Source organism: Pelobates fuscus, chromosome 3, assembly GCF_036172605.1.
Source record: "Pelobates fuscus isolate aPelFus1 chromosome 3, aPelFus1.pri, whole genome shotgun sequence".
Lineage (NCBI taxonomy): Eukaryota > Metazoa > Chordata > Amphibia > Anura > Pelobatidae > Pelobates > Pelobates fuscus.
In genome coordinates, this window is record NC_086319.1 from 295865950 (window position 1) to 295893356 (window position 27407).

The following is a 27407-nucleotide window of genomic DNA, read 5'->3' on the forward strand; positions in this document are numbered from 1 at the left end:
CGGGGCAAACGGGGCAGCTGCCCTGGGCCCAATTACTCCTGGGGGGCCCAAGGCAACTGTCCCGTGGGCCCCGCTGCCCTAAAAAAAAAAATGTTTCCCGGCCACTTTAGGCGGGCCCCGCCCTGTAAGGAGTCCCACCGGGTGGCCCATGCACTTGGGGCCACCCAGTGGGCTTGTACCAGCAGGGGCCCAGTCGGGCGCTGTGGCCCTTTAACAGCGCGACCGGGCCCCTTGCTTTTCGGCAGCACTGGGAGGAAGTGAGTGCCGAGCGTCACTTCCTCCCATAAAGAGCTGCTGCGCGGGAGAAGAAGGACCTGCACGGGAGGGAGGAGGAGGAGCCAGTGAGGATGGGGGCTCCTCACTCACATCATCCTCAGGCAGCACACTGGATGCCAAGGATGCCACCCTCCAGCAAAAGGTAGGAAACTGGAGGGTGGGCTTAAAATGTAAATTTTATGTTTGTCAGTTTATCTGACAGTGTATGTGTCTGTGTGTGTCAGTATGTCTGTGTGTGTGTATGTCAGTATGTCTGTGTGTGTGTATGTCAGTATGTCTGTGTGTGTGTATGTCAGTATGTCTGTGTCTGTGTGTGTGTCAGTATGTCTGACAGTGTATGTGTCTGTGTGTGTCAGTATGTCTGACAGTGTATGTGTCTGTGTGTGTCAGTATGTCTGACAGTGTATGTGTCTGTGTGTGTGTCAGTATGTCTGATAGTGTATGTGTCTGTGTGTGTCAGTATGTCTGTGTGTGTATGTCAGTATGTCTGTGTCTGTGTGTGTCAGTATGTCTGACAGTGTATGTGTCTGTGTGTGTGTCAGTATGTCTGATAGTGTATGTGTCTGTGTGTGTCAGTATGTGTGTGTGTGTGTGTGTCAGTATGTTTGACAGTGTATGTGTCTGTGTGTCAGTATGTTTGACAGTGTATGTGTCTGTGTGTGTAAGTATGTCTGATAGTGTATGTGTCTGTGTGTGTCAGTATGTCTGTCTGACAGTGTATGTGTCTGTGTGTGTCAGAATGTCTGACAGTGTATGTGTCTGTATGTCTATCAGTGTATGTGTCTGTGTGTGTCAGTATGTCTGCCAGTGTATGTGCCTGTGTGTCAGTATGTCTTCCAGTGTGTCTGTGTGTGTGTGTACCTGTTGTGTGTGTGTGTGTGTCAGGCACATACACTGATATACATACTGACACAGGCACACTGATAGACATCATGACACACACAGGCACATACAATGACAAACATACTGACACACAGATACATACACTGACAGACATTCTGACACACACACATAGGCACATACACTGATAGACATACTGACACACACACACAGGCACTTATACTGATAGATATACTGACACACACACAGGCACATATACAGACATACTGACACACACATAGCCACCTATGCTGATAGAGATACTGTGTGTGTGTTAGTATGTCTGTATATGTGCCTGTGTGTGTGTGTCAGTATGTCTATTAGTGTTTGTGCCTGTGTGTGTGTGTCAGTATATGTATCTGTGTGTCAGTATGTTTGTCATCGTATGTGCCTGTGTGACAGTTTGTGGCAGTGTGTGTGTCAGTATGTCTATCATTCTATGTTTTTATGTGTGTCAGTATGTCTCAGTTTATCTCTGTGTGTGTGTGTTTATCTGTGTGCGTATCTGTATGTAGTCAGTGTGTGTATCTGCTTGTGTGTCAGCGTGTTTACCTGTGTCAGAGCACCAACAATAAATACAAATACACCCCTCCATTCAAACTTCAACATTACATACAAACACACTCCTGCATTGAAAGTCAACACTTCATACAAACACACCTCTGTTAAACACCAAAATTATATATAAACAAACCCCTACATTCAAAAACCAGCATTACACTTAAATGTACACTTGCATTCAAACTCTAATACTACATACAAACACATTCACACAATCATACTCCATACAAAAAAATGTTTACATACAAACACAGTGCTAAATACAACCCTGCAAGCAAGGGAAATTGGTAGAGCCCCAGCTGTCAATACATTGTTGGAGTTGCACGACAGATAGGGTTCTACCTTCTTTCCAACCTTGCAATTGGGGGTCCAAATGAAATTCTTGCACCAGGACTCTTTCTACTTTAGTTCGCCCACTGCGTTGGGGTGGAGGCATGATTGCATGCCAGGGAGTGGGTCCAGGGGGCCCAAGCAAATGCTTGCCCAGGGCCCAATCAATATTAAAGACGGCCCTGGCTACCTACAGAAATGTCTCCATGAACTTGTTGCAATTTCATACTAGGTCATTAGGGGATATTTACTGGTTGTGTGGGGATTTACAGCTAAGATCCAGAATGGACAAAGAATGGTGGGGGGAGTGTACTTTGGCTAAAGCCATTATGCCCATACATATTATCTCTGACACACACCTCAACACCCATGAGTCCAGTCACACTAAGGTTAAGCGCGAAGCCCCAGTGAAAGGAAGTTTTGATCCTCACGTTTATATTGATGCCATTGGGGTGCCTAGGGGGGTGCCCAATGAATTTAAAGCAAGAGATGAAGTTGCTGCAGGATTTGAATCACTTTTTACCATAGTTACCGCAAACAAGAATTTAAATTGGATAAATTACATTTATTATAACCAACAGCGCTTTGTTAATTATACCAGAGATGCCCTCCAGGGATTAGCCGAACAGTTGCAGGCCACATCCCAAATGGCCTTCCAGAATAGAATGGCCTTAGACATGATTCTAGCTGAAAAAGGAGGAGTATGTAAAATTTTGCCCGACACCATGACATGCTGTACCTACATCCCAGAAAACACAGGCCCTAATGGTAAAGTTACATTAGCCATAGAAAAATTAAATGAACTCTCTGAAGAGTTAAAAAGGAATTCTGGGATAAAAGATGGTTTGGTTGGATGACAGGATGGCAAAAGGCTTTAATGCATATTGGTATAGCAATACTAATTTTTCTTTTTATCTTTGCTCTTCTCTTTTGTTGTGTCCTCCCTTGTCTAAGAAAATCCCTCATGAAGACTGTTGACCAAGCGGCACCCACTTTCACACATCTCGAAGTTGATGACCAAGATTTCCAAGATCTCAACTCACCCTGTTTACCGCTGCAAACTATTCCTTTTGTTGATAAAGTGCGAGAATTCTAGGAAGGGACCAGCTTAGGGACAGCATCTGTCAGTGAATGGTAAAGACCCCGTGTGGAGAAGTGGTGGGCAAGCCACCATGGGCCACCCATGGGAGTGAAGTGTTCGAGAGCCATACTGACGATGAGTTAGCCTATTAGGGTCAGATTTAGGGACAGACTTGCACTTTGCATTAACACCTAGCTAGCGGCCATGGGGTTTCTGTGCCTTTGGGCTAACACGTCTTCTGGTATTAACAAATAAAGTTTTATCTCTTAGAATCTAACATTTCATAGGGGGGACTGATGTAGAATTATTAAAAAATCTTTATTGAACTTGTATTGAATTATTGTACTAACTCCATTTTAACCTGACATTGAGACAAATCCTCCATTTTGTCCTCATAACCTGACTTCTCCATTTTAAAACTACATTACATGACAGAATTTCCCAGCACATCTAACACAATGGACAAAGACTGTATTTTCTATAAAGACATGACTAACTCAGAAACTGCTGAATTTCCCCTAACTCGCAACATAGTATAATTTGAAGGCCATGAGAACACTGTATTAATGAAATGTTCTATTCATAAGAGACCTTGCACCTGACCACAAGACCTGACATCACTGACTGTGTAAAATGACGCTCAAGCCCCCCTTTCCACCGAGTAAACCTCATGCTAGGGAAGATGGCGCTTGAGCCCCCTGTCCCCACCCGTGTCCAAAACAATACCACCTCTCGGTGGGTGGACACTTAGCTAACCACTTAGTTTTTGAGCCAATTAATTATATTGATAGGTGGACACTAACCCAGACACTTAACAATTAATCCAATTAATGATGTTTATTTACTGATATCTTGATAATCAATGATGACGCAAAATGCCTCTTAAAAGGGCCTCTTAAAAGGGCCGTTCTTGCTTCACTTGCCAATAAATTTCCTCGAAGTTATTTTAACCTGAACTCCGTGTGTCAGTCTGAATTACTTCAGCGTATATACGCAATTCAATTTTCTTTAATTTGGACAGGAACAGATAGACATTTAAACATCTTTGTTTACTGCTAAAAAGTACCATAACACTTGTCACTTTCTTTCTCCCCCTCCCTCCCTTGTCACTTTCTTTCTCCCCCTCCCTCCCTTGTCACTCTTTCTCCCCCTCCCTTGTCACTCTTTCTCCCCCTCCCTTTTCACTCTTTCTCCCCCTCCCTCCCTTGTCACTCTTTCTCCCCCTCCCTCCCTTGTCACTTTCTTTCTCCCCCTCCCTCCCTTGTCACTTTCTTTCTCCCCCTCAGTCCCCCCCTTGTCACTCTCTTTCTCCCCCTCCCTCCCTTGTCACGCTCTTTCTCCCTCCCTTGTGACTCTCTTTCTCCCTCCCTTGTCACTCTCTTTCTCCCCCTCCCTCCCTTGTCACTCTCTTTCTCCCTCCCTTGTCACTCTCTTTCTCCCCCTCCCTCCCTTGTCACTCTCTTACTCCCCCTCCCTCCCTCCCTTGTCACTCTTTCTCCCCCTCCCTCCCTCCCTCCCTTGTCACTCTCTTCCTTCCCCTCCCTTCCTCCCTTGTCACTCTTTCTCCCCCTCCCTCCCTCCCTTGTCACTCTTTCTCCCCCTCCCTCCCTTGTCACTCTCTTTCTCCCCCTCCCTCCCTTGTCACTCTCTTTTTTCTCCCCCTCCCTCCCTTGTCACTCTCTTTTTTCTCCCCCTCCCTCCCTCCCTTGTCACTCTTTCTCCCCCTCCCTCCCTTGTCACTCTCTTTTTTCTTCCCCTCCCTCCCTTGTCACTCTTTCTCCCCCTCCCTCCCTCCCTCCCTCGTCACTCTCTTTTTTTCTCCCCCCCTCCCTTGTCACTCTTTTTTCTCCCCCCCCTCCCTCCCTTGTCACTCTCTTTTTTCTCCCCCCCTCCCCTACCTCTGTTGTAGCGTGGCCGAGCTCTGTATGGTCCGCGGGTACAGGGAGCTTTTGTTTCCTGTACCCGGCTGGACTAAAAGGAAGTGCACACTCAGTGTGCACTTCCTGTTAGTCCGGCCGGGTACAGGAGACAGATGCTCCCTGTACCCGCGGACCATACAGGGCTCGGCCACGCTACAGTGAGGGAGTGACAGGAGGGAGCGCTGAGCGCTTCCCTCCTGTCAGCCCCTCTCCTCATGCTGCGCCCGGGCGGTGCGCCCTCTTGGACGCACCAGCCCGGGCAAAGCTGCAGCCGCCTGAGGCTCTCTACAGAGCGCTCGGGCGGCTGCAGCATGAGGGAGGCCGGCGGAGCTGGGGGGGATTTCCCCATAACCTGTCCTCCCCGCATGATTTGCTGGGGGGATGCGTCCCCCCCATCCCCCCCCCCCCCCGGTTCCTACGCCCATGTTTGTAGGAATCAATATAGACAGGGATGGGGAAGTTATAATGTCCGATGGCTGGGACATGTAGTTCCAGGCACCAGGCATGCAATTTTTGTTGGCCTTTAGCCCTGCTGTGGGAGAGGGGGCTGGGGACAATAGGTCACCATCCTTTAGTATTATTATTAGGGCCACCACTGGTGAGTGCAAAGAGGGGGACACTGGGTTCCTTTTAGTAAAAAGATAAATAGTGTACATGGGGTGTGCTTGGTGTTAGTGGAGGCAGTGCTGAGATGAGGCTCATCACTCCAGGGGGCCTGGCTGCCCTGTCAATCCTTGCTGATGCACTGGCCCACCGAGATACTGGGAAAGTTCCCGGTGTGGTGACATAACTTCAGGGCCGGTGCATAGCCGTACCAGCCCAGAGCGCACAGTCGCCAGGTGACCGGCAGGAAGGGAGCCCACAGCATAGTGCTCCCCCTTCTGCCAGTAGTGAGGCTGAGCGGACTGCGGCCTGACAGTAAGTGCTCACTTAGAGCAACATCACTTCCTGTCAGACCAGGTACCATGGTCCACTCGTCCAGACTACATGGTGGGCAGATACAGGAGGGGAGGGGAGGGGGATGGGGGAATGAGACACATGGAGGGGTGGGGGAATTAGACATATGAAGGAGCTGGGGGCTGAGAGAATGAGATGTGGAGGGACTAAGGGGGAATAAGACACATGAAGTAGCTGGGGAGAGAAGGACATACATGAAGGAGCTGGGGGAAGGATGAGACACATAGAGGGACTGGGGGGAGGAAGAGACACAAAAATAAAACATTTGCACACCTCAATTTTTTTTTTTTTTTATTTTGGAATTAATTCATGGAAAGGAATAAGATCTGTTTTAATTTTAGAAACGTACCAAAAACTAAAGTTGGCATGCTTGTATAAGTGATGTCCACGATTAATGGTAATATATCACAATAAACTGGAAAAAAAGGGCTCAAGTCCACCACAATCATTTTCCCTACTGACAAAACCCACCCATATTAGGCAATCTGCAATATCTGCATTTCAGAGGAGCTGCACAAGTGCCCGGCTAGCTCAGTCGGTAGAGCATGAGACTCTTAATCTCAGGGTCGTGGGTTCGAGCCCCACGTTGGGCGCAAGTTTTTTTTTTTTTCCCCTGGCCCTTATTTTAGCAGACTTACATAATAATAATACGAAATAGTTTCAATAATTTCTTTTTTAAAATAGTGAAGCATTGGTTTTAGAAGCAGGCACTCATTGTGTTGTCTCATTATTAGATCTTTCCGTTTTGCTGTATAATATATATATATATATGTAATGCTTTAACTTCCTATGGCGCCTGTGTTTTACGCAGAGAAGCAGCATTAAAATGGTAAGTATCCGATACACCGCCGGCCATTAACTAGAATTGGGTTTCGGGTGGATAGTGTCTCACGTTCCCGCGTTATGTCACGCGCAGGCTACCGCCGATATTTATCAAACTAACGCCCCGCCGGGGTATTTTACGCCGTTAATTCGCTATACGGTAAGTTTAGCTGAACTGAATCAGCGATAAAGACCCTAACCCACATTATTATCTGCGTGTGAGTTATTGTGAGTCCGCTATTTCGCGGGTATTCCCCTCCCCCCCTGGCTCCATTTACGGAGGAGATCCTGAGGGCTCGACATGGCGGGAAAACACCCCACCATACCCCCCCCGTTGGGGGCAGTGAGGGAAGGGGCGGAGCTGCGCACGCGCGGTTGGATGACTGAGTGACGCGGGACGAGAGGAGCTGCGCGTGCGCAGTGTGCGCGGTGACGTGCGGGCCCGCGCGGTGAGTAGATGCGGCGGTACCGTCCCCGGGAGCCGCGCGGACGTTATAAATGGCGCCGAAGCAGGACCCAAAGCCCAAGTTCCAAGATGGTAAGCACGATGCCTAGGAGAGGGGGGTACCCCCTAGTGAACATGGCGGCGGGGCTTGGTGGCGGTAAAGCATGCCAGCTCTAGAGGTAAACACGGGGCGACTGGCTCTCAGCGTAACCCGTGCAGGGGCGGGGTCTGCAGGGGGTGAGGGCTCGCGGGAGGGCGGTGAGCGGTGACGGCTCGGCCATTGTCTGCTGCTGGGGTACCTTGACGGCTCTCTTCACCCGCTCCAGGGGCTGGATGGTAAGAGCAGCGGGCACCGGGGATAAGATTATTGGGGCTGGAGCTGGGATACACTGGGAGTCTGGCTGAGAGTCATGAGGAGAGTGATCCACAACGGCTTCACTTATAGCCGGCATTAAAGTGTATAGGAGCCTGTCATAAACAGGGCTTCCTGGGATGGGGTAAAACCATGTATAGGAAATAGCCGATAACAGCCAGGCGTAGGAAACGTCAGCCGATAACAGCCAGGCGTAGGAAACGTCAGCCGATAACAGCCAGGCGTAAGAAACGTCAGCCGATAACAGCCAGGCGTAGGAAACGTCAGCCGATAACAGCCAGGCGTAGGAAACGTCAGCCGATAACAGCCAGGCGTAGGAAACGTCAGCCGATAACAGCCAGGCGTAGGAAACGTCAGCCGATAACAGCCAGGCGTAAGAAACGTCAGCCGATAACAGCCAGGCGTAAGAAACGTCAGCCGATAACAGCCAGGCGTAGGAAACGTCAGCCGATAACAGCCAGGCGTAGGAAACGTCAGCCGATAACAGCCAGGCGTAGGAAACGTCAGCCGATAACAGCCAGGCGTAGGAAACGTCAGCCGATAACAGCCAGGCGTAGGAAACGTCAGCCGATAACAGCCAGGCGTAGGAAACGTCAGCCGATAACAGCCAGGCGTAGGAAACGTCAGCCGATAACAGCCAGGCGTAGGAAACGTCAGCCGATAACAGCCAGGCGTAGGAAACGTCAGCCGATAACAGCCAGGCGTAGGAAACGTCAGCCGATAACAGCCAGGCGTAGGAAACGTCAGCCGATAACAGCCAGGCGTAGGAAACGTCAGCCGATAACAGCCAGGCGTAGGAAACGTCAGCCGATAACAGCCAGGCGTAGGAAACGTCAGCCGATAACAGCCAGGCGTAGGAAACGTCAGCCGATAACAGCCAGGCGTAGGAAACGTCAGCCGATAACAGCCAGGCGTAGGAAACGTCAGCCGATAACAGCCAGGCGTAGGAAACGTCAGCCGATAACAGCCAGGCGTAGGAAACGTCAGCCGATAACAGCCAGGCGTAGGAAACGTCAGCCGATAACAGCCAGGCGTAGGAAACGTCAGCCGATAACAGCCAGGCGTAGGAAACGTCAGCCGATAACAGCCAGGCGTAGGAAACGTCAGCCGATAACAGCCAGGCGTAGGAAACGTCAGCCGATAACAGCCAGGCGTAGGAAACGTCAGCCGATAACAGCCAGGCGTAGGAAACGTCAGCCGATAACAGCCAGGCGTAGGAAACGTCAGCCGATAACAGCCAGGCGTAGGAAACGTCAGCCGATAACAGCCAGGCGTAGGAAACGTCAGCCGATAACAGCCAGGCGTGTGAAACGTCAGCCGATAACAGCCAGGCGTGTGTGGAAAAGCCAGGCGTAGGCATAGGGGGGTATAGCCATGTACAGGCGATATCTCCTATTGCTTTACCCCCTTTACCTGGCTATCTCCCGTACATGGCTTTACCACCCCCCCTTTAACTTGCCAAAATCTCCTCAACATGACTTTACCACCCTTTACCTGACTGATAACAGCCAGGTAAAGACATGTTCAGGAGATATTAGCCAGGTAAACGGGATGAAGCATGCCACTACTGCTAATGCAAGAGCTCAATAGGAGAGATTAGCCAGGGAAGAGAGTTTGGGCACGATCTACAATGCAATAATCTTAGTAAAGTTTTACCTTGTCTCCTAACTGAAGTGCTTTCTTAAACTGGAATTCCTACACCAAGCGGGAAACACATACCAGCACCACCTGACAGGTGGCATGTATTGCCCGTGCATAACTTTCAGGGTTCTGACAGGGCATGGTGCTGAAGTTGGGTGTTGCCCAATGAATGATGTCTTAGTCATCCTGTTTCTTATGCAATGACTGCATTTGAAACCAAGGTACACATTGTTTAAACATGCTAGTTGCCACCATATTTCTGCTTCAAGTTCTCTTTTCATAAAGAAAGGGCTTCATGCACTATGGCAATACTTTGAGCATAGGTTTTCATACCGGGTATTTATCCTACTTGTAGGATTCAAATGCTACAGCATAACCCATGCTTCATCCTACTATGTTATGGAGGTAAACTGTTTGCATGTGCCCATATAAACATTGTACTATCCTGACCTGCTTCACTGCAGTGATTTCTGGAAGTTGTATTTTAGTTGTATACTGAAATAAGCTGAGCTACAACTAACAGAAGAAATGCTCTGTCTATAAAGGCCTGCTGTGCGTATTGATGTCATACTAGACCCATGAAGCAGTTGCTTTATGTGACATTTATGTAATGTTGGCACATAGAGGCAAAACTGTGTTGGTTTCCGTGTTGATAGCTCCGTCATTATCCCTTTCCCCCAGGTTCTCTTTATTTATAAAACCCTCAATAAGCAAAGTGACGTTGAATAATGAGATAATCTAACCATTCTAAACATTCAGGAAAACCTTTTTCAGGATCGTGTTTTGCAAAATCTCTCATCTCTTTACTGTACTGCGCCATTAAGTTACTTTACCAGAATCCTGCCACTGTTTTTTGTTCAGTCGATCACATTGACATTTATCAATTTAAAATTGATTTCCACATGTACAAAAAATACTTCTTATAATGCAGGAGCAAAGCAAACAATTAGATGTGATATATACACACATTTTCAAAGCTACATGTGATATCACACTCAACTAGACTAGACTTGTGCAAAAATGAGTGAGTTTGTTCATCCGACTCAAATTCCTCAATACACATCTGAAATAATTGATCTATCTGGGATTTATCTGTGGTGTCTTATTCACTGAATAGATTTTTGTGCAAGTCTAATAATCAATATAATGTGGCTATGGTGGACATAATTCCCATTTAAAGTAATACTATAGAGTTTGGCATACAAACCTGTTCATATTGTAATATTTTTCTATTCTCTATTTAGATTCAGGGCCCCCAAAATTAAGAGTATTTGCCTTTTTTCCCATCTCTGAGACTTGCTCCATTTTGGTGACCTTGTCCTGCAATCAGTCTCCTCTGTCTTCTTGTCCTATCCAATTCTTCTTATAAAAAAGCATTGGGGACGAGAGCATGCATGTAGAGTGGCATGCTCATGCAGTCAAATGCTTCCCTGTGATATTTGAGGATGTTTGACGTCCTGGTGCAATGCGTGAGGATGTTGAATATCACGTTCAATTCTTACTTGTTCGTGGCAAAGGAAGCACCCTCTAGTGCAGGGGTGCCCAAAAGTTAGATCCCCAGATGTTGTAAAACTACAACATCCATGATGCTTTGCATGCCTTTAGAATGACAAGGCATCGTGGAAGATGTAATTTAAAACATCTGGGATCTACCTTTTGAGCACCCCTGCACTAGTGGCTGTCAGCAAGTGGTTTGTTTAGCCCTAAAATGTAAATATTGATGTATTTACAAAACAGTAATTTTTTTACCTTTCAGGACATCTACATGTCCACTGCACCCAGACCACTACATTGAAGTGAAGTTGTCTTGGTGCGTATAGTGGCCATTTTTAAGAACATACGCTTGTAAGTTAAATCTACTGATTTTTAAAATGTCTACTGCAATTATGGTGTATGTGAGGTGGAGGAGGGAGTGTATCATCAATGAATAAGCATCCCCTAAACTAGGCTTTGCGAGACTGATGTGGATGGCTCTTGAGGCCCACAATATAAACTGTTGTTAATCTTGGACCACTTAAACTTCTAGTGGTATCCTTAAAGGAACACTGTATTAAAACCACTATTTAGGCCCCCTTGACCTGCAAAAATACATTAAATCTTACCTTTATTCCAGTGTTCTGGCTCTGACATCTGCCTCCTATGGCTGACATGATCATCTAAGCCAAGCACACTGCTTTCCCATAGGAAAGCATTGGATTGGCTGAGATTTCCCAGGAGGTTGGGTAGGGAGGAGTATATTCTTGCACCCCGTTTCTTTGCTCTCCGGAGGTACGTGTTTGCATGGTGTGAGGCTTTTTTTCTGTAAAAAGTTGTAGTTTTACCTTTGCCATCGGATTGAACAATCTTATCGCTCCAGGTCACAGAAAATAGTTTTTTCTTTTGCCCTGTAACCTAATTATCAAGTGCAGGTTGTTATGGTGCTTAGCTTTCTTATAAAGGGACACTGTATTTACTATAACTACGGATTGAAGTGATTTTGGTGCTAGGTCCTGCATCAATGCTAAACTTTTTACTCACTGTTTATCAGAGCTTCTAGGTCCCGTGCAGTCCAGCCTCCAATGATATGATGGCAGCAGAGTCATGCTCTGCTTCACAGCATACCACTGGTAGTGGGCAGTTATTGGCTAATGGTAACATCACTGCCTCAATCCCTGGTATGAATTTGTGTAACGTGAGAGAACCATTGCTCCATCTCCAGGAGGCTAGTATGAAGGCTGCCAGGTACCAATCTCTGCTAAATGGTGAGTAAAGCAATTGGCAATGATGTGGGACCTCGCACCGTAATGCCTTCATTCCATTGTTTGTGTCTATAGTGTTTGTTTAAATAAAATAAATGTATCTTTACATGCTCTCAATTATTGAGATGGGTTTTGCTTACAGCAGAGCTTGACAAATTTGCTTTGTATCTAGGAGCCACCAAAAAAAATGAGGAAGCAGGTTTTTATTTTTTAAATGACAAAGCTTTATATTCCAACAAAAAATACATATTTTAGAAGGCCACATTCACCAGGACCACTACAGCTTAATGGTGTCTGTAGCCTGTCCATGCAGACTTTTGAATGTAAACGCTGCGTTTACATTGCTGCCTAGTAACACCTCTAGTGGCAGCCACTCAGACTGTCACTAAAGGAGCTTTCTATCTCAGTGCTGCACAGTGTGCATCATCTACGTTCTGCATCCCCATACTCTGCATTGAGGCGCTGAACATTCCTTGTAGAAATGCTTAGTTTCAATGCATTACTGAGAAGATGCTGATTGGCACAGAGTTTTGAGCATGCTGTGTGGCTGCTAAAATCTTCTTGCTTTGCACATTGTTTAGTGATGCGGGAGCCAATGTGAAGTTATATTCTGGCTCCTGGCATCACAACTGGGCAAGAGAGGGATAAAGAGGCCCCGAAACATTTCAGCTCCCTCACTGCCCATTTATTTTCTGGTTGCCCCCTCTCCCCGTTCGGTGGCAACAGGCTAACAAATCCCAGGCATTTGGGTTTTGTCAAGCCCTAGCTTACAGGTTTATTCATGAAACTGCTATTGGAAAAAAAAATATGAATAGTATAGGAAAATATGAAATGGGCCATTGTAGCCACCACAACAACAGCTTAGTGTAGTGGTTCTGGTATCTTTAGCCTGTCCCTGCATGCTTCAGAGAAAAGGCAGTGTTTAAATTGCTGGCTAATAACACCTTTAGTTAGAGGTACTTATTGTGTCAGTGCTGCACTGTGTTCAGCGTCTGTACGCTCTGCATGGAAACACTGAATGTTCCCCAAAGAGATGCATTGATTCAATGCAGCTTGGGGGAAAATGTGAGTAAAATTACCTTTTCAGAGCAATCTAATGGGAGGCGAGGGCCCAAACAGCCACGCTGGCACTATAATGTCAGAAATACAGGTTTGTGTTCCTTTCATTGGCTAACATTAGTGGTTTCGTGAGTAACCGTGTTAGTGCAGCATTTGTATTTTAAAATCTTACTAAGTGTATTAAAATCCGTGTACGTTCACTCTGTGTATGGTAGCACCATGAAATCCTTAACAAAAGAGCTTTGGAGGGTACCTGTCATTTGCTGTTATAAATCTCCACTGTATTACTAAAATAAAGACTTAAAGAGCTGCGTAGTAGGTGGTCTCTATGTAAATGATGCTAACCCCTCTTAAAGGAACACACTCTCTAAAAAAAAAAATTTCAAAAAAGTTAGATGTGCGCTTTTATTTTACGTTTTGGCCCACCCCAATTAAAATCTCCTGAAGACTTAAATTCACCCCTCCCGCCATATGTTGGAATTCTAGTACCCTATAATATTAAGCCTAAACAAAAAACAAACTAAAATTGTACATCTATGAACCAAAGTTTGGTTAAAATTCCCAGCCATTGAAGCACTTTTAGCTAGCTGTGACCAGAGCAGGACATTGCTTCCATTATGATACTCCCTTAAAGGAGCACTCTAAGCGACGTAACCACTAGAGCCCCTCTGACCACTTCTGCAGTGTCAATTTTGTCCCTATCTGAACATCATTGGCTGAGAGGCTCGGCTTATAGTACAAAAAAGTGATGAGTAACACAACGCCCAACCTTCCTATAGTAATTAACATAATGTTGACTCTTATTACCTTGATGATCACTACATGGTGAAGTGATAGCAAGTTGGGGATGTAAAGTAAAAGGACCGGCTTAGGGGAGGACTTGGGTGGCTGTGCCTCCATTGGTAGTGTCACCAGCATACTGTGCTTACTGACAGACACCCAATTTGCACAAAACTTCTCGTTCCGTGCTGGCTAATGTTTCTACCAGAGATGGCAATATATCTCTACATGTTAAGCATATCAGTTTGAAATGCTTCACATATAGATTCTTTGCACCATGACCATTTGAAAGCAGTAAAGTGATCATTGTGCATCGATTAACCCTTTAAGTAGTTCACGTTTAGTTGTTCCAATCTTTTGAAACGTCTTTCTGTTAAATGAGCCGGGCCGGCATAACTTGGCAGGTTAGCATACTGAAATGGTATAGACCGGAGAGTAACAACCTATGAGTTTTGGGCTTAGGTGAAGAGTGGCATTGCAGTAGGTGGGTGGAAGATGAGTTGGGCTTCAATTAAGTGACCATTCAGTGGTAAGTGTAAGTTGAAGATATGCAGCCTGTTTAAGCAAGGGATATTTATTACTGGTGGTGACCAGGTATTTGGCTGACCTCTTACTTGACTTATTGGCGATCTCCTCGCACACTGCATGCCTGTACTTTGCTAGAATGGGTGATATTGGTGCGAGGTACTGGTGACATCCATGGGCTGTCTATACCAAATTAACTGCAATAACTACTGTATTATCTAACTCATACTTCTCAACTCGTGCAGTTTCCCTGTGAGACTCAAAATGTTCCTGATTTCTTTTGTTTCCTCGCAGGTTAGGCTCTTCCTCTGCTTTTGATGAACATTTACGTCATTGCAAGGTTTTTTTAGTAAGGAGACTCCAGAGTTTTCACTGCTTGGGTTGAGAAGTATGTTGATTTACTTACTACAGAAAATTACTAGGGACTGTAAGGTGGGTTAGGGGTACAGAAGGGATGTGGGTGGGTATGTGAAAATCTAGTTTTGAAACTCTATACATGGGTAGTGTAAGTTCTTGATAAGTTTCTCTGTGAGTTATTTGGAGATTGAGATAGAGAGCTGCACATATTCTATTAATCCAGAAGTCTCTTTTCCCCTGTCCTATATTCTGTTTTATGGGAACAGTGTCCCCTCCCCTAGCTTCTTCTCTCAGTAAAATGTGACTTCTAAATTGTGTTTATATGTAAAATATTGCACACTTGTATATTTTTTTTTTTTTTTGGATGAGCCAATGAAAAATAATTTTATCTTCATCCAAAGTTATGATCCATTATTTGGCGACAGTTCTTTTAGCTAGATATTGCCACACATTCTTCTGGGTTTTAACCATTGTCTGAAAATATGCACTGTTTGCTGGAGCACAATTATAGAGTACTTGTGTGTCAAAGTTGCACAATTGCAATAGAATGTTCTATCTGACTGACTTTTAGAACGTTGTCCCAGAATTATTCAGTATGTAACACACTCTTAATACTGTTATTCAATTTTTATAAGGTTCTCATTTGTTCCTTTACACAGTTTTTTTTTTTTTTTTTTTTTTTTTTTTTATATAAAGGAACACTATAGGGTCTGGAACACAAACCTGTATTCCTGACCCTAAAGTCTTAAAACCACCATCTAGTCCCTCTTGCCTCCCTAAATATAGTAAAATCATACGTGTATTAAAGTTGATGCTTCTGGCTCTGACCTGCCTGCTGACATCAGAAGTGGTGGTCTGAGCCAATCACAATGCTTCCCCATAGGATTGTCAAAGAGGCAGATCAGTGGCAGAGCCAGCACAAACCAAACACAGCCCTGGCCAATCAGCATATCTTCATAGAGATTAATGGAATCAATGCATCTCTGTGAGGAAAGTTCAGTGTCTGCATGCAGAGGGTGTAGACTCTGAATGGCAGTGCTGCTCACTGTGCAGCACTGCCCCAGGAAGCACCTCTAGTGGTCACTACAGTTATCCCTAGGCTTTAATGTAAAGACTGCATTTTCTCTGAAAAGACAGTGTTTACAGCAAAAAGCCTGAAGGGAATGATTCTACTCGCCAGAACAAATGCAATAAGCTGTGATTGTTCTGGTGACTATAGTGTCCCTGTAAATAAATAATGAAAATTAAAGGAAAGCTCATGTTAAAAAGATTTTATTTTAACTTTCTAGTGTTTCACATGATGTTTGAGCTGTGAGCCCCCTTGTTATATAAAATGTGAAAAAAAAAAAAAAATGCTTTTCAGCCCCATGATATTCTACTTTGCAGCTTCTTGGTCTCTGGTGAAGTCCTCACTTTATGATAACTTTTATCCAGTCCAGTGCATCTCATAAAGAACAATTAGAAACCATTGTTTTTCATTGGCTGCTGTCAGCATCATTGTGCTGTATGCGGAATAGGAAGTCCTTCCAATCATGAAGGTCTCTAATGAGCCAGTGCCCGTAGTGGCTGTCAGCTGCTAGTTGCATGGTTTAGTCAAATGTAAATGTTTCAGTTTCTCTGAAATGACAATGGTGTATATTGCCAAACAAGTGGTGGCATCTATGCACCGAACAACTTCACTAAGATTAAGTGGTTTTAGTGCTTAGAGTAACACTTAAAAAAATAATTTAGGGACCTGTCAGTGACCACTGAAAAGATTGTAAGTGTTTTTATATACTCTGCACGTGAGCTTGTCACTTAATATGGTTTTGGTTGCCCTGCAGTTATTGCATGTAACATGTCAATTTTCCTCTTTTTCTCCCAGGTGAGCGTGTCTTGTGTTTTCATGGGCCTCTCCTATATGAAGCAAAGGTAAGTCTACCCTGCCTCTGTGAAACGCTCGTATTGAGTTTACCCAAGTATTTTTTTTATTCTGTCCTGCATTTGTCACATCTTGAACGCAAAGCTCCCCAAGCAGTTAAGCATTGTGGTTTTCAGAAAAGTAAACACTCATATTTATATACAGCATATTCCTTTACGAATCTAAAAAATGTTTACATTAGATTATTTATACCTTGTCAGAGGAGGACTATAATAACTTTGGCAAAAACTGCTCAGATTATTGATTATCTGGCTTCCCCCCCACCACCCTTCCTCTTACATGAGATTACAAGACCGACGAACAATGAAACGGATTCTCCAGCAAAAAACGTTTCTTTCTCAATTAATTTTGCATTTTTTTCTTTCACATTATCTACCATGTTTTATTTATTAAATTCCATACTTAATAGCCCTTCAATTATTTTTTACATAAGATGTGATTTATGCAGTACCACCATTCTGCTAATGCAGGAAGCTAGTATATAAATAAGTTATGAAAGTATGTATATCATTTCTTTGATGTTCTCTATTCACATGGTCCTGCACAGACTTCTGAATTTAACAATATTCTAGTTCTGCAGGTTTAGTGGACTACTCCTCTTTCCATCATTTTTTGTTTTGTTTTTTTCTCTGGACCCATATTCATTTAAACTTCTCTTTCCTCAGTGTGTGAAGGTTGCCATTAAAGACAAGCAAGTAAAATACTTCATTCACTACAGTGGGTGGAATAAGAAGTAAGTGGACCACAAGTGGCCTATAAGAACTCTACCAGAACACTCTTTCCTAAATTATGTGTAAAAATCTTTAGAATGCATGAGTCTGTGCAGCATTTTGGTTTTTGTAACCTTTCTGCTGCCGGAGGTTTAGCTCCACCTCTGGCAGCGTCATTGGAGTGTCATCATCCAGAATCCAGGGCAGGCTAATGTCAATTCTGTGCACATAATGTCAGTCATAGGCTGAGAGTAGTCAGCTAAACCAGAAGTGAAAAGTGTCACAAAGAAATGCAGCAGGAGTTGAGGACTCTAGATTATAAGATCATATGGGAATAGATTCTAGATGCATTGGAAGGGTGAGAAACAGGAGGTGCCTACTTCTTCCCAAGGGCGGGTGTACGAATCATCATTGTTCCCACTCATACCTCTGTCTCCAGTCTGGCTGGGTGAGACTGTGTTGCCATGGTAACCACAGCAAAGCCCGGACTCTCTAAGAGGCATACAAGGGTTACATGTGAAGTGTACACTGGCTTGATGCAGACCATAGGCTCAATTGTGCTCTGAGGGGTGCTCTCACCCAGTGGGGGAGATTCTCTCTTGCCCTTAACAGGCTCATTCCAGTCAATCACCCCTACGTGCCACAGTTTGCTGAACTCATGCAAAAGTTTCCTAAATGAAGACAAGCAACTAATCAGCCTTGTCTAAATGGATCACGGATACTAGTTGGCTAATATCACCCTCCGTGGGTCATATGTTTGCTTCCTGATAACAAATCTGTAAATCCGCCATATTGTCGTCAAATACTTTCATAAAACCTTGCCAGTAAGATGTCATTAATATGAATAACAATAGTTGTATTAGGTTGAAAGTACACGTGTGGTGTAAAAAATGTGCACAGCAAATAGCTGTGTTTCTCAGACCCTCTGGTGATTGTTCCTCCATTTCTGCAGCTGGGATGAGTGGGTACCAGAGAGCAGAGTACTCAAATACGTTGACACCAATCTACAGAAGCAGAAAGAACTTCAGAAGGCCAATCAGTGAGTATAAACATATCACTTAGTCATTTATTGTAGGGCATGCTATGCTGTCTATTTAAAAGATGTGCACAGACGAACCATTTCTTTCAATTCGTTGATTTTCTAATTTCAGTTTGTTTGAAATTCTTACATTGTCAATTTGGAAACATTTTGGAAGGCACTATTATTCCAAATTATACCATGGGAGGGTGCTGTTTAGCAGATAGCTACCTAATTTGGTTTCCTTTTAAAAATGGTAATTCCACTTAAGGATCTCAAATTAGGGAGTCATCTACCAAACACATCTGAATTGTCAAAATAATAAATTATATGATCTTTCAGCTGTTTAGCAGATAACTATGCTACGTGGGACTGCAATATTAAGGGAGCTATCTACTAAACAGAACTCTAATTTAATATGCTTGAATATGGCAGTACTGCGTTAGGGAGCAGTCTACTAAACGGCTCCCTCATATAAAGGTACTAATTTAGGGAGCTGTTGTGTTTAGTAGATACCAATAAAATTCCAATTCACAATTAGGGGACTGTCTACTACACAGCTGAAAAAAGCACTTTTTCTTTTCCTGTTTCAATTGCTTAGTGAAGTACCTAACTAGCTATCCTTATGAAAATTAATTGATCCAAAATCATTTTCTGTTTGTAAAGTTTTCAGAAATTTGTATGCTTCTGATTTCAGGGGAATTGCACACATTTAATATCTGTGCCTAGTCCTTATGAGAATAGCAGGCTTTCTATTCCAAAGGCTCAGGCTCTGACCCAGTGACTTATTTAAAATTGTTATTGCAGGGATCAGTATGCAGAAGGGAAGATGAGAGCTGCAGCTCCAGGAAAGAAGACTGCTGCGCTTCAACAGAAAAATGTAGAAGTGTAAGGTTTCATGGCTATCAATATATAGTTTTGGGTTTCTATTTACAATTTTAATTGTTTTATTATTGGGTGGGGTCCTTTCAAATGTCACAATTGTGCTGTAGTATACTGCTCAAGATGTAAATCTTAGAAGTAAAAATAAGACCTGTTGGTTGTAGTGTTATTGTGTGTACTAAATAATGTGGATAAATGAACGTTCTTAGGGTTATTCACCAAAGTCTAAATTGTCTTTGGTTCATAGTGCATTTTAAAAATGTTTTGGTCCTTATAGCTGGATTAGAAAAAAATTCTATCAGTTCTGTTTTCAGCGTGGTGATTTTGACCTAAAACTGGCAATTGGCCCTAAATGCTTATTTATACCGTAGAATATAACTGTAGGTATATCACTTCATATTTACATTATCAGTTAGGACAATAGCGCTGTATCATTGTTAGGCGATAGAATTTGTGTGTACAGCACTGTAAACAGACCAGTGTCGGACCTGATGAGACTTGACTGGTGATGATATGCATTTACCAAATGTCTAGCGTTAAACTGGATGTCTTTGTCTTCTAGGAAAACAAAAAAGAACAAGCAAAAAGGTACGTTCATTACAACTTTTATGTCTTTAACATATGTTTCTGACCTGTCTAGAGAAGATCTTAGTAGGCATTCAATTATATCACTCTTTTAGCACTATCTTGACTTGATTTAAGTCATCCCATGAAAAAGTAGGCGGCCAGTATTGTCTAATCTGCTTTTATCTGTCTACAGCACCAGGGAGTGGGGAAGGTAGTAGCACCAGCGAGGCGCCCCAGCCTCCACGCAAGAAACGGGCGCGTGTTGATCCCACCGTAGAGAGCGTGAGTATCTCTGCAACACATACTGATTAGTTGTTAGTAACAGTAGTCCAAACTATTTCGGTGGAAAGGGACCGTTTAATCTGTGAAATGCACGCATGACTTAAATAAATTGCACAAAACAATCTCTGGTACTTGGCACAAAGATTCAAAATTGGAAGTTAAATTCTAGTTGTTTAAATACCCTGCCAACTGTTCTTCACTTTAGCCCTTTGCACTCTTGGCACTTTAAGAAAAGGGGGGTGGGCTTTAGTTTGAAATGGCTTTATTTATATATCAATATATATCAATTTCATCAATAAAAAATATATTGATTGTTTGGACAAGTAGTATATTCTCAGCTTGATCTCTAAAATGAAACCGAATTCACCAAAGCAGTTTTACAATCCAAATCTCTACACTCTGCAATCTGTAACACCGTCGCTGGGGTGTTGTATGGGAAAGCTTTGGAATCATTTTGCTAAAAACTGCTGCTGAAAGGCATCATTCTCTTTAAATTTGCTTTAATTCAATCTGAAACAAACTTCTAGATGCCCACGTTGCAGCATTAAAGACAAATTCTTCAGTACCTGAACCTTATTTGCTGGATGTGTATTGTAAAAATGAATCAAAGCATGGTAACCTTTTTAAGTCCAAATCGAAATGTTCCTGTGGAGGATCCTTACCTAGTTCATGTTTATTTACATTATCAGAGGGCTTGGGTTTTCCATAGAATATTTCTAAATGTTGATTTTAGACAAAAACGTTTCAACCTTCTCTTATTAGAGTAAGAGTTCCATTGGCTATTCTTGGTTCACATGGACAAAAGCCACAAATAAGTCAATTACAAAAATATTCTCAAGTAATGGATCTTCTCTCCCTGGGGGTCAAGAATGGCAATGTGGTAATGAAAGGGTCAATTTGTGACAACTGTTTAGACATCCTCACTAAGGATGAGCCCAGGGCCATGGGTTGGGCTGCCCATATTTTAGAACTGGTCTTTGGGACCAAAACAAAAATATTTTTCAATTTAAAGACCAGTACATTCAGGTTACACTGTATATTTGAATTGACCAGGAGGAACCAATCAGGTTCTCTTGTTCTAAAATGTAGAATTTCACGCAGCTAACATCAAGTGAAAAGACAACTTGGCAGATTAGTAGTTCTGGTGTCCCTTCAAGCACTGTTTAATGGTTGAGTGTGAAAAGATTATGGGTGTTTAGTTGCATAGTTGAGGGAGGGGGGTGAGTGTTACAGGGCTAGGAAGAGTTGAGTGTGGCAGAGCTGTGGGGGGGGGGGGGGAATATTTGAGTGTGGCAAGGTGAAGGGAGTTGATAGCATCTGTGTGGTGGGCTGACAATGTATGTGGAAGGTGACATGTAAAGTGTGACCTGCCTCCCCACACTACCCAATTTAAAAAAAATAATAATAATGAAATGCAGTAATCTATTCCCTGGTGGGATAGCTCTTGTCTGCAGATCCTCCGGGTCCAGAGTTCTACACAGAGGTAGAGATCTCTGCCGTGATAGTGTAATTAGGAATACCACTCTTCAAGTTAAGCTTGTTAATTTAGATTAGTTGTACTACCTCTCCCTGTATGGCAGAGAATCTTTTTAATTTTTAATATTTTGTTTTGTGAGTTATTTTTATTGCAATCGAAAAGCAAAGAAAACTGATAAGGCAATGGGGCACGCAGGTCCTCTGCAAAAAGCCGATCACATAATGTTGTATTTTCCAGTTTTGTGGCCTCGCAGGGCCATTAAAGTAATATCCTGTTACAAATGCGGACTTGCAGGTCTATTAGATTAACCTAATGCAGGATGTAAAATAATGTTGGGTTACTGTTGTGAAGCTTCTTGTTATGAGGCAAACATTCCATATGAACATACAAGTAACTCTCTCTCTCAAAAAAAGTGGTAGTTGGAAGCCATTGGCCAAACACCTGCATCTCCGAACACCCTACTGTCACATTCACCCGACTTACTCAGCCACTCAGAAGTGAGTGGTCAACTCAACCCAAACTGGGGAGCTGCTAGGCGAGGCCCCACGTTCCTCCGAAAGGCCTGGTAGTTGCCTTTAGGTTAAGTCTCTGAAAGTCTACCTGGTAAACTACAGTAACCAGTGCATCCATATGTCTACGTAGGTCCGAGAACGGTCCTGGGCCGTGAACGTCAGGTCCTCTGGTTTAATAAACTGCAAGAATTACGTAGACCAAACTGTCAACGGGGGAGGCCTCTGTTGTATCATTTGTTTAATGTCACAAGATGGCTGAACAGGGTTTATGCAGTTGAATAAAGTGTAATCGCATGAATTTAAAAGAAATTGCACCTGGTGGTTTTGCAGGGTCACCTTACATTTTAACTGCTTAAATTCTGCAATGCCAAAATGGGACTTTGCCTGGAGATCCAATTGCAGCATTCTTAGGAGTGGGAGAATTTTTCTGCAAATGCTTAAGATAAAAATAATCTTGCAGAAGTAAATGGTTTTGGAGAGATTAGTTGTTAAAAGGCAGAATAGAAGTATTTCTCAGCAAGTTGTATTCTGCAGTAATAAGCTAGTGTGTTGTCTGTCATGCTGCACATTTTATTCACTGAAAGTGATGGGGCTTCTAAAACATGAACCTTTAAGATCAGTCTCTTGTTTCTTCCTCTGGTCTTGCATAGATTAAACATAACTGGAAATCTCAATATTTTGGACTTATTTTTTTTTTTTTTTTTAGGAGGAGACTTTTATGAACAGGGTTGAGGTGAAAGTGAAAATTCCTGAGGAGTTGAAACCTTGGCTTGTGGATGACTGGGATCTCATCACACGGCAGAAGCAGGTATATAGAATGGAAATGTTTTGACTTGCATGGTTAAAACTAGAGGGACTTAATACCCAGACCACACCATTGAGATAAAGGGACTCTAGATGCACCCAGAGCACTTTAGTGTGTATTTCCAGTTTATGTAAAAATAAAGCTCCATGTGCAGTACCTAACTGATGCGGTCCATTAAATAGAATTAATTTACAAATGTCTTGGTTTTGTTTGTGCATTTATAAAGAGTGAGTAATTGTTTTACACTTTGCTCTCAATATATTGGACTTCCAGAACTAGAAGTCTCAAAACAAACCTTAAACGTGTGCATGGACATTGTACGTTATGCCTTGCCTTCACATTTGTGCATTCTGTCTAATATTGTGGTACATGCTTACACACAACTTTATGTCCAATAAAGGTCTATTCCAAAAGATTGGAAATGTAGGGATAAAAGGAACTAGAAATCTGAGATCAACATATCCATTTCAGTAAGATTCATAGACTACACAAGTGATCCCAGACCTATATTCATTATTTACCAGACTGTCACCTAATGTTTTGCTTATAAATTGAGTAAAACGCCAGTTTGCCGCTCTCCGCTATTGGACTGGCAGTGTGGTAATGTTTATCTGTAACTGTTCTACCACTCTTATTTTGCCTCTCCCTTTAGCTCTTTAATCTTCCTGCCAAGAAAAATGTGGAAGCTATTCTAGAAGATTATGCTACATACAAGAAATCACGTGGCAATACCGATAACAAGTAAGATTTTCCTGTTTTGAGTACATCTACTAAACAGATCTCTAGTCTATTGACTGTTTTTAAAAAATAAGATCCTCTTATTTTGTTCATGAGATTCTGGTGACATACTTTTTGCATCTTTCTCAGGGAATATGCTGTGAATGAGGTTGTGGCTGGAATAAAGGAATATTTTAATGTCATGCTGGGCACGCAACTGCTCTACAAATTTGAACGCCCTCAGTATGCCGACATTTTGGCAGATCACCCTGATGCTCCGATGTCTCAGGTTTATGGTGCACCTCATCTTTTGCGTCTATTTGGTGAGTTTTGTTTTTTTTTATTTATTTTTTGGCCCAGCGCTTTTTTAATTTATTTTTTCCTCCTCTAAAGAGTTGATAGCGACCCATATAGTACAGTATGAAGTGCTTGCCCCACATAGTGCAACAAACTACAAATCTTGGTCAGCCCAGATTGAACACATTTCTAGACTTGTTATTTATTTAATAGAATTGTGCATTCATTGCTTATGTAATGCAGTGTTTGTGAATTTTAACTTCGTGTCATCTGTTTACTATTTCTTTTAGTTCGCATTGGAGCAATGTTATCCTACACTCCATTAGACGAAAAGAGTCTGGCCCTGCTACTCAACTATCTGCATGATTTCCTAAAGTGAGTAAAATCAATATTCGCTCGTTATTTCTCATGTGCACCAGTTTCAAGTAGAGTCAGGGTGAGGTACTGAAAGCTTTTACATTATTTATTTCCCTCCAGTGTAGATTTGGCTAGTCAAAGGCTTGAATTCAGAACTAGTGCTGTAGTCTGTCTGTATTTCTATTAAGTATTAAACAGTATACTTTTAAATTTTAGTTTTTTTTTATTAAATGTATCTTGGCACACTAGTCATACTTAAGTTGTTCTTTGGCAATGATAGTGGTAGAACCCAACTGATCTGGACAGGTGCATCCCTTTAAAAAGATACCCAGCAACTGACAGTTGGCTTAGTGATTCTAAATGCATTGTAGACCTCTTTTGTCAACTTAATGTCTGTATAATTAAAAACTAAAGAATAATTTGCCAGCTGCTGCAATCGAACATGTTTGGGAACAGGTCAGAAATTAATGTTAAGAACTATTGATTACAGGATAAATTCTAGGGCAAAAATATAATTAGCTGTGGATATAGTAAATTTTTATTAATGCTGTGGATGTTTCAAACAAAAACAAATCTTGCTGATGAAAAATGTAAGCATTGTCAGCATCATGTTAAATTAATTTTAATGCAATTAATAGTGTATCTAACAATTTAATTTTTCTCTCCCTCAGGTATTTGGCCAAAAATTCCTCTATGCTGTTTAGTGCAAGTGACTATGAGGTGGCACCCCCAGAATACCACAGGAAGGCAGTATAGTGTCATAAAAGGCTTCCTCTGCCTTGGACGAGGTTTTTTGCATCAGAGACTTGCTCCATGACTTACTAGAAATACCTGGAATAATTTTCATTGTGCATGTCACTGCTTCTCTACGTCAATTTGATTGGATAGAGTAAATATTTGAGAGCTAGAAAAGAGCTTGTGGAAAGTATGTCACTGAACAGCAGCTTCATTGAACTAAAACCGTAAGCAACACCCGAACTCACCCGTGATCCATGGATGTTTCTGAACACTATTACTTGCTTCCCTCAAAGCACAATGGCAGCCTTGACTCTGTAATATGATGGCTCTGCCATGGTTCCCATATGGTTACATATTCTGTTTTGGGAGGGGGGGAATCATTTCTTTCTAAAGATTTACCATGGAAGCTTTTATGCTTTTACACCAATATGTAACAAATGGACCTTCTATTTATAGGAACAGACTGCACAGCGTTTCATAATTTCCATATTTACCTATGATTCATGGATCATTTCAGTATTCCTTTTTGGATATTCCACATTGCAGTTTCCAGGACAAACTTCATGGAGTTTCTAACACCTGTACACTTTCAACAGCTGCCTTGGCCATTTGACTCCTCTCTTCTAAAAGCTGCCATGAGCAAGCTACTAATGAGATGACCGCTGTATGTTTGCGTAAAGACGACTTAATGCTCATACAAGTGTGTTGCTGTTGCAAAATCTACATTGTGAATAGCACTGCACCAACAAACCGGAAAAGTCTCAGAGAAACATTGAAGGCATCACCCTCATATCAAATGGTGGTTGTACTTTTTTTGTATATAAAGCGTTATTGGGACTGCTGAGTGCAAAAAATATGTGCTCACCAGAGAATTTGAAAGAAGCAAGATAACACCCTTGGTGGATTCATTGGTGGCTTTGCAGGATTGTTGAAACTTGCTGATCAGTGTTCTACTTGAGCACTGCAGCCATGCGCCAGCCTGTTCATGTATCTGACATGTCCAAACAGTCACTGCCTCTCTTGTAACAGATTTTTGTGTTTCTACCCCCCAGGGAGGGTGTTAGTATTTCATTCCACTTATTGTGAGAACACATTATGTATATAGCTTTTACTTTAATTAAAAAAACATATAAATTTCCTGCTGTGGGTAAGTTGCTTTCCATCTTTGGTAGTCAAAACATTAAAAGTTTAAGTCTTTATGAATAAATTTCGTATTTATAAAGATTGCAATGCCTTAGAACTTTTATTGCAACATCTGAATGGTGCAGTGTTTGAACACTAAAAGCAATGGACCTCAGCACACAGTATGAAGGCAGCAAATTGCTATAAACTGGAATGTGAGAAATCTGCCAGCCTTAATGTGACTTTCACAAGCTGCACATGCTGAGTTTGTACTTTCTTTTTCTAAGGTCACTTAAGAAAAGATTTATTTTAGCAGATTTCGAATGATCTATATACACTGTAATCCACAGCTGGAAATTTGTGTTTATAATCTCATCTTTGTGCATGTTCTATGTATTGCTTTTGAAATACACATGTATGAAAGATTGTATAAAAACAAAACGCTGTCATGCCATTTGTGCATTTTAAAGTAGAAAATAAAGTATTCCTTACCAAAGCCTCTTCATATAAAGACAGTATTTTGCATTTAAACATTTTAACAAATTAGGGCTGCATCTATAAAAAAGTTGTATATTTCTAATGTAAATGGAAAATATAGTAAAGAAAAATGTTTGACTGTAGTGGCATTGTGTTTGAGGGTTGGTGTGTGAATAAATGATTGTTTGTAAGCCCCAATTCCTTTCTATATTTCAACCCATTTTCCTCATTGCCATTTAGTAAATCCTTTATCCATTACGTACGGCAGGGCTCGACAAATCCCGGGCGCCAGGTTGCCATGGCTACCAGGATTTTTGTCATAGCACCTGGGATTTGCTGGTCCATTTAGACCCTGAGGTGGTCGGCTACCTATGAGTGCTGCTTGTCAGCTCAGGAAGAGCATAGGCATGCAGTCTGTCAGCCTGCTCAGGAAGAGCATTGCTGTGTGCGGGCAGCCAGCTGAAAGAGGGTGGAAGGGCGTGCGGGTGGGAGGCTCCTGGAAGATAGGGCCAAACGGGCAGGCGCACGAGGGAGCTGTAATGTCCCTGCTCCTTCACGTGCCCTCTAGTGATGCCGAGAGCTGGAATATGACTTCATTCCGACCCCAGCATCACTCAACAGCGTTCTATGGAGCAGAGCAGGGAGATGACTGAAGCCCCACTGGACCACAGGGAAAGCCGAACCACTCTAGCTCTACCAAAAGATAGGGAGGCTGCGTGGTCACTTTAATGTGTATCTCAGTGAGTGTATCTCAGTGTGTGTTTTAGGTGACCGGTACCCAT

The 27407-nt window shown here is 42.7% G+C and overlaps 1 protein-coding gene and 1 non-coding gene across 3 annotated transcripts; both read left to right on the forward strand.

Annotated features, from left to right (window-relative positions):
• The first annotated feature begins 6523 nt into the window (after positions 1-6523).
• Positions 6524-6596, forward strand: TRNAK-CUU (transfer RNA lysine (anticodon CUU)). Its single transcript has one exon. It is a non-coding gene; the product is annotated as a tRNA-Lys (tRNA).
• A 619-nt stretch (positions 6597-7215) lies between these two features.
• On the forward strand, positions 7216-26644 carry MORF4L1 (mortality factor 4 like 1). 2 transcript variants are annotated; one of them, XM_063448713.1, is made up of 12 exons: positions 7216-7363; positions 16608-16654; positions 17330-17397; positions 18330-18413; positions 19200-19280; positions 19837-19862; positions 20035-20123; positions 22819-22920; positions 23570-23658; positions 23785-23957; positions 24222-24306; positions 24960-26644. In XM_063448713.1, exons 1-12 carry the CDS (start codon positions 7324-7326, stop codon positions 25042-25044), a joined length of 969 nt encoding a protein of 322 aa, XP_063304783.1. In that variant the 5' UTR covers positions 7216-7323; the 3' UTR covers positions 25045-26644. The 2 variants fall into 2 exon arrangements, with proteins under 2 accessions (XP_063304783.1, XP_063304781.1); XM_063448711.1 differs by having other exon boundaries at positions 7218-7363; positions 18327-18413.
• The last annotated feature ends 763 nt before the right edge of the window (positions 26645-27407 follow it).

Excerpts from the sequence above, each read along its gene's own strand:
- MORF4L1 (XM_063448711.1), top strand. The coding sequence starts at position 7,324 with ATGGCGCCGAAGCAGGACCCAAAGCCCAAGTTCCAAGATG. Across the intron at positions 18,414-19,199 it reads GAACTTCAGAAGGCCAATCA|GGATCAGTATGCAGAAGGGA; the intron begins GTGAGTATAAAC and ends TTGTTATTGCAG. Across the intron at positions 22,921-23,569 it reads TCATCACACGGCAGAAGCAG|CTCTTTAATCTTCCTGCCAA; the intron begins GTATATAGAATG and ends CTCTCCCTTTAG.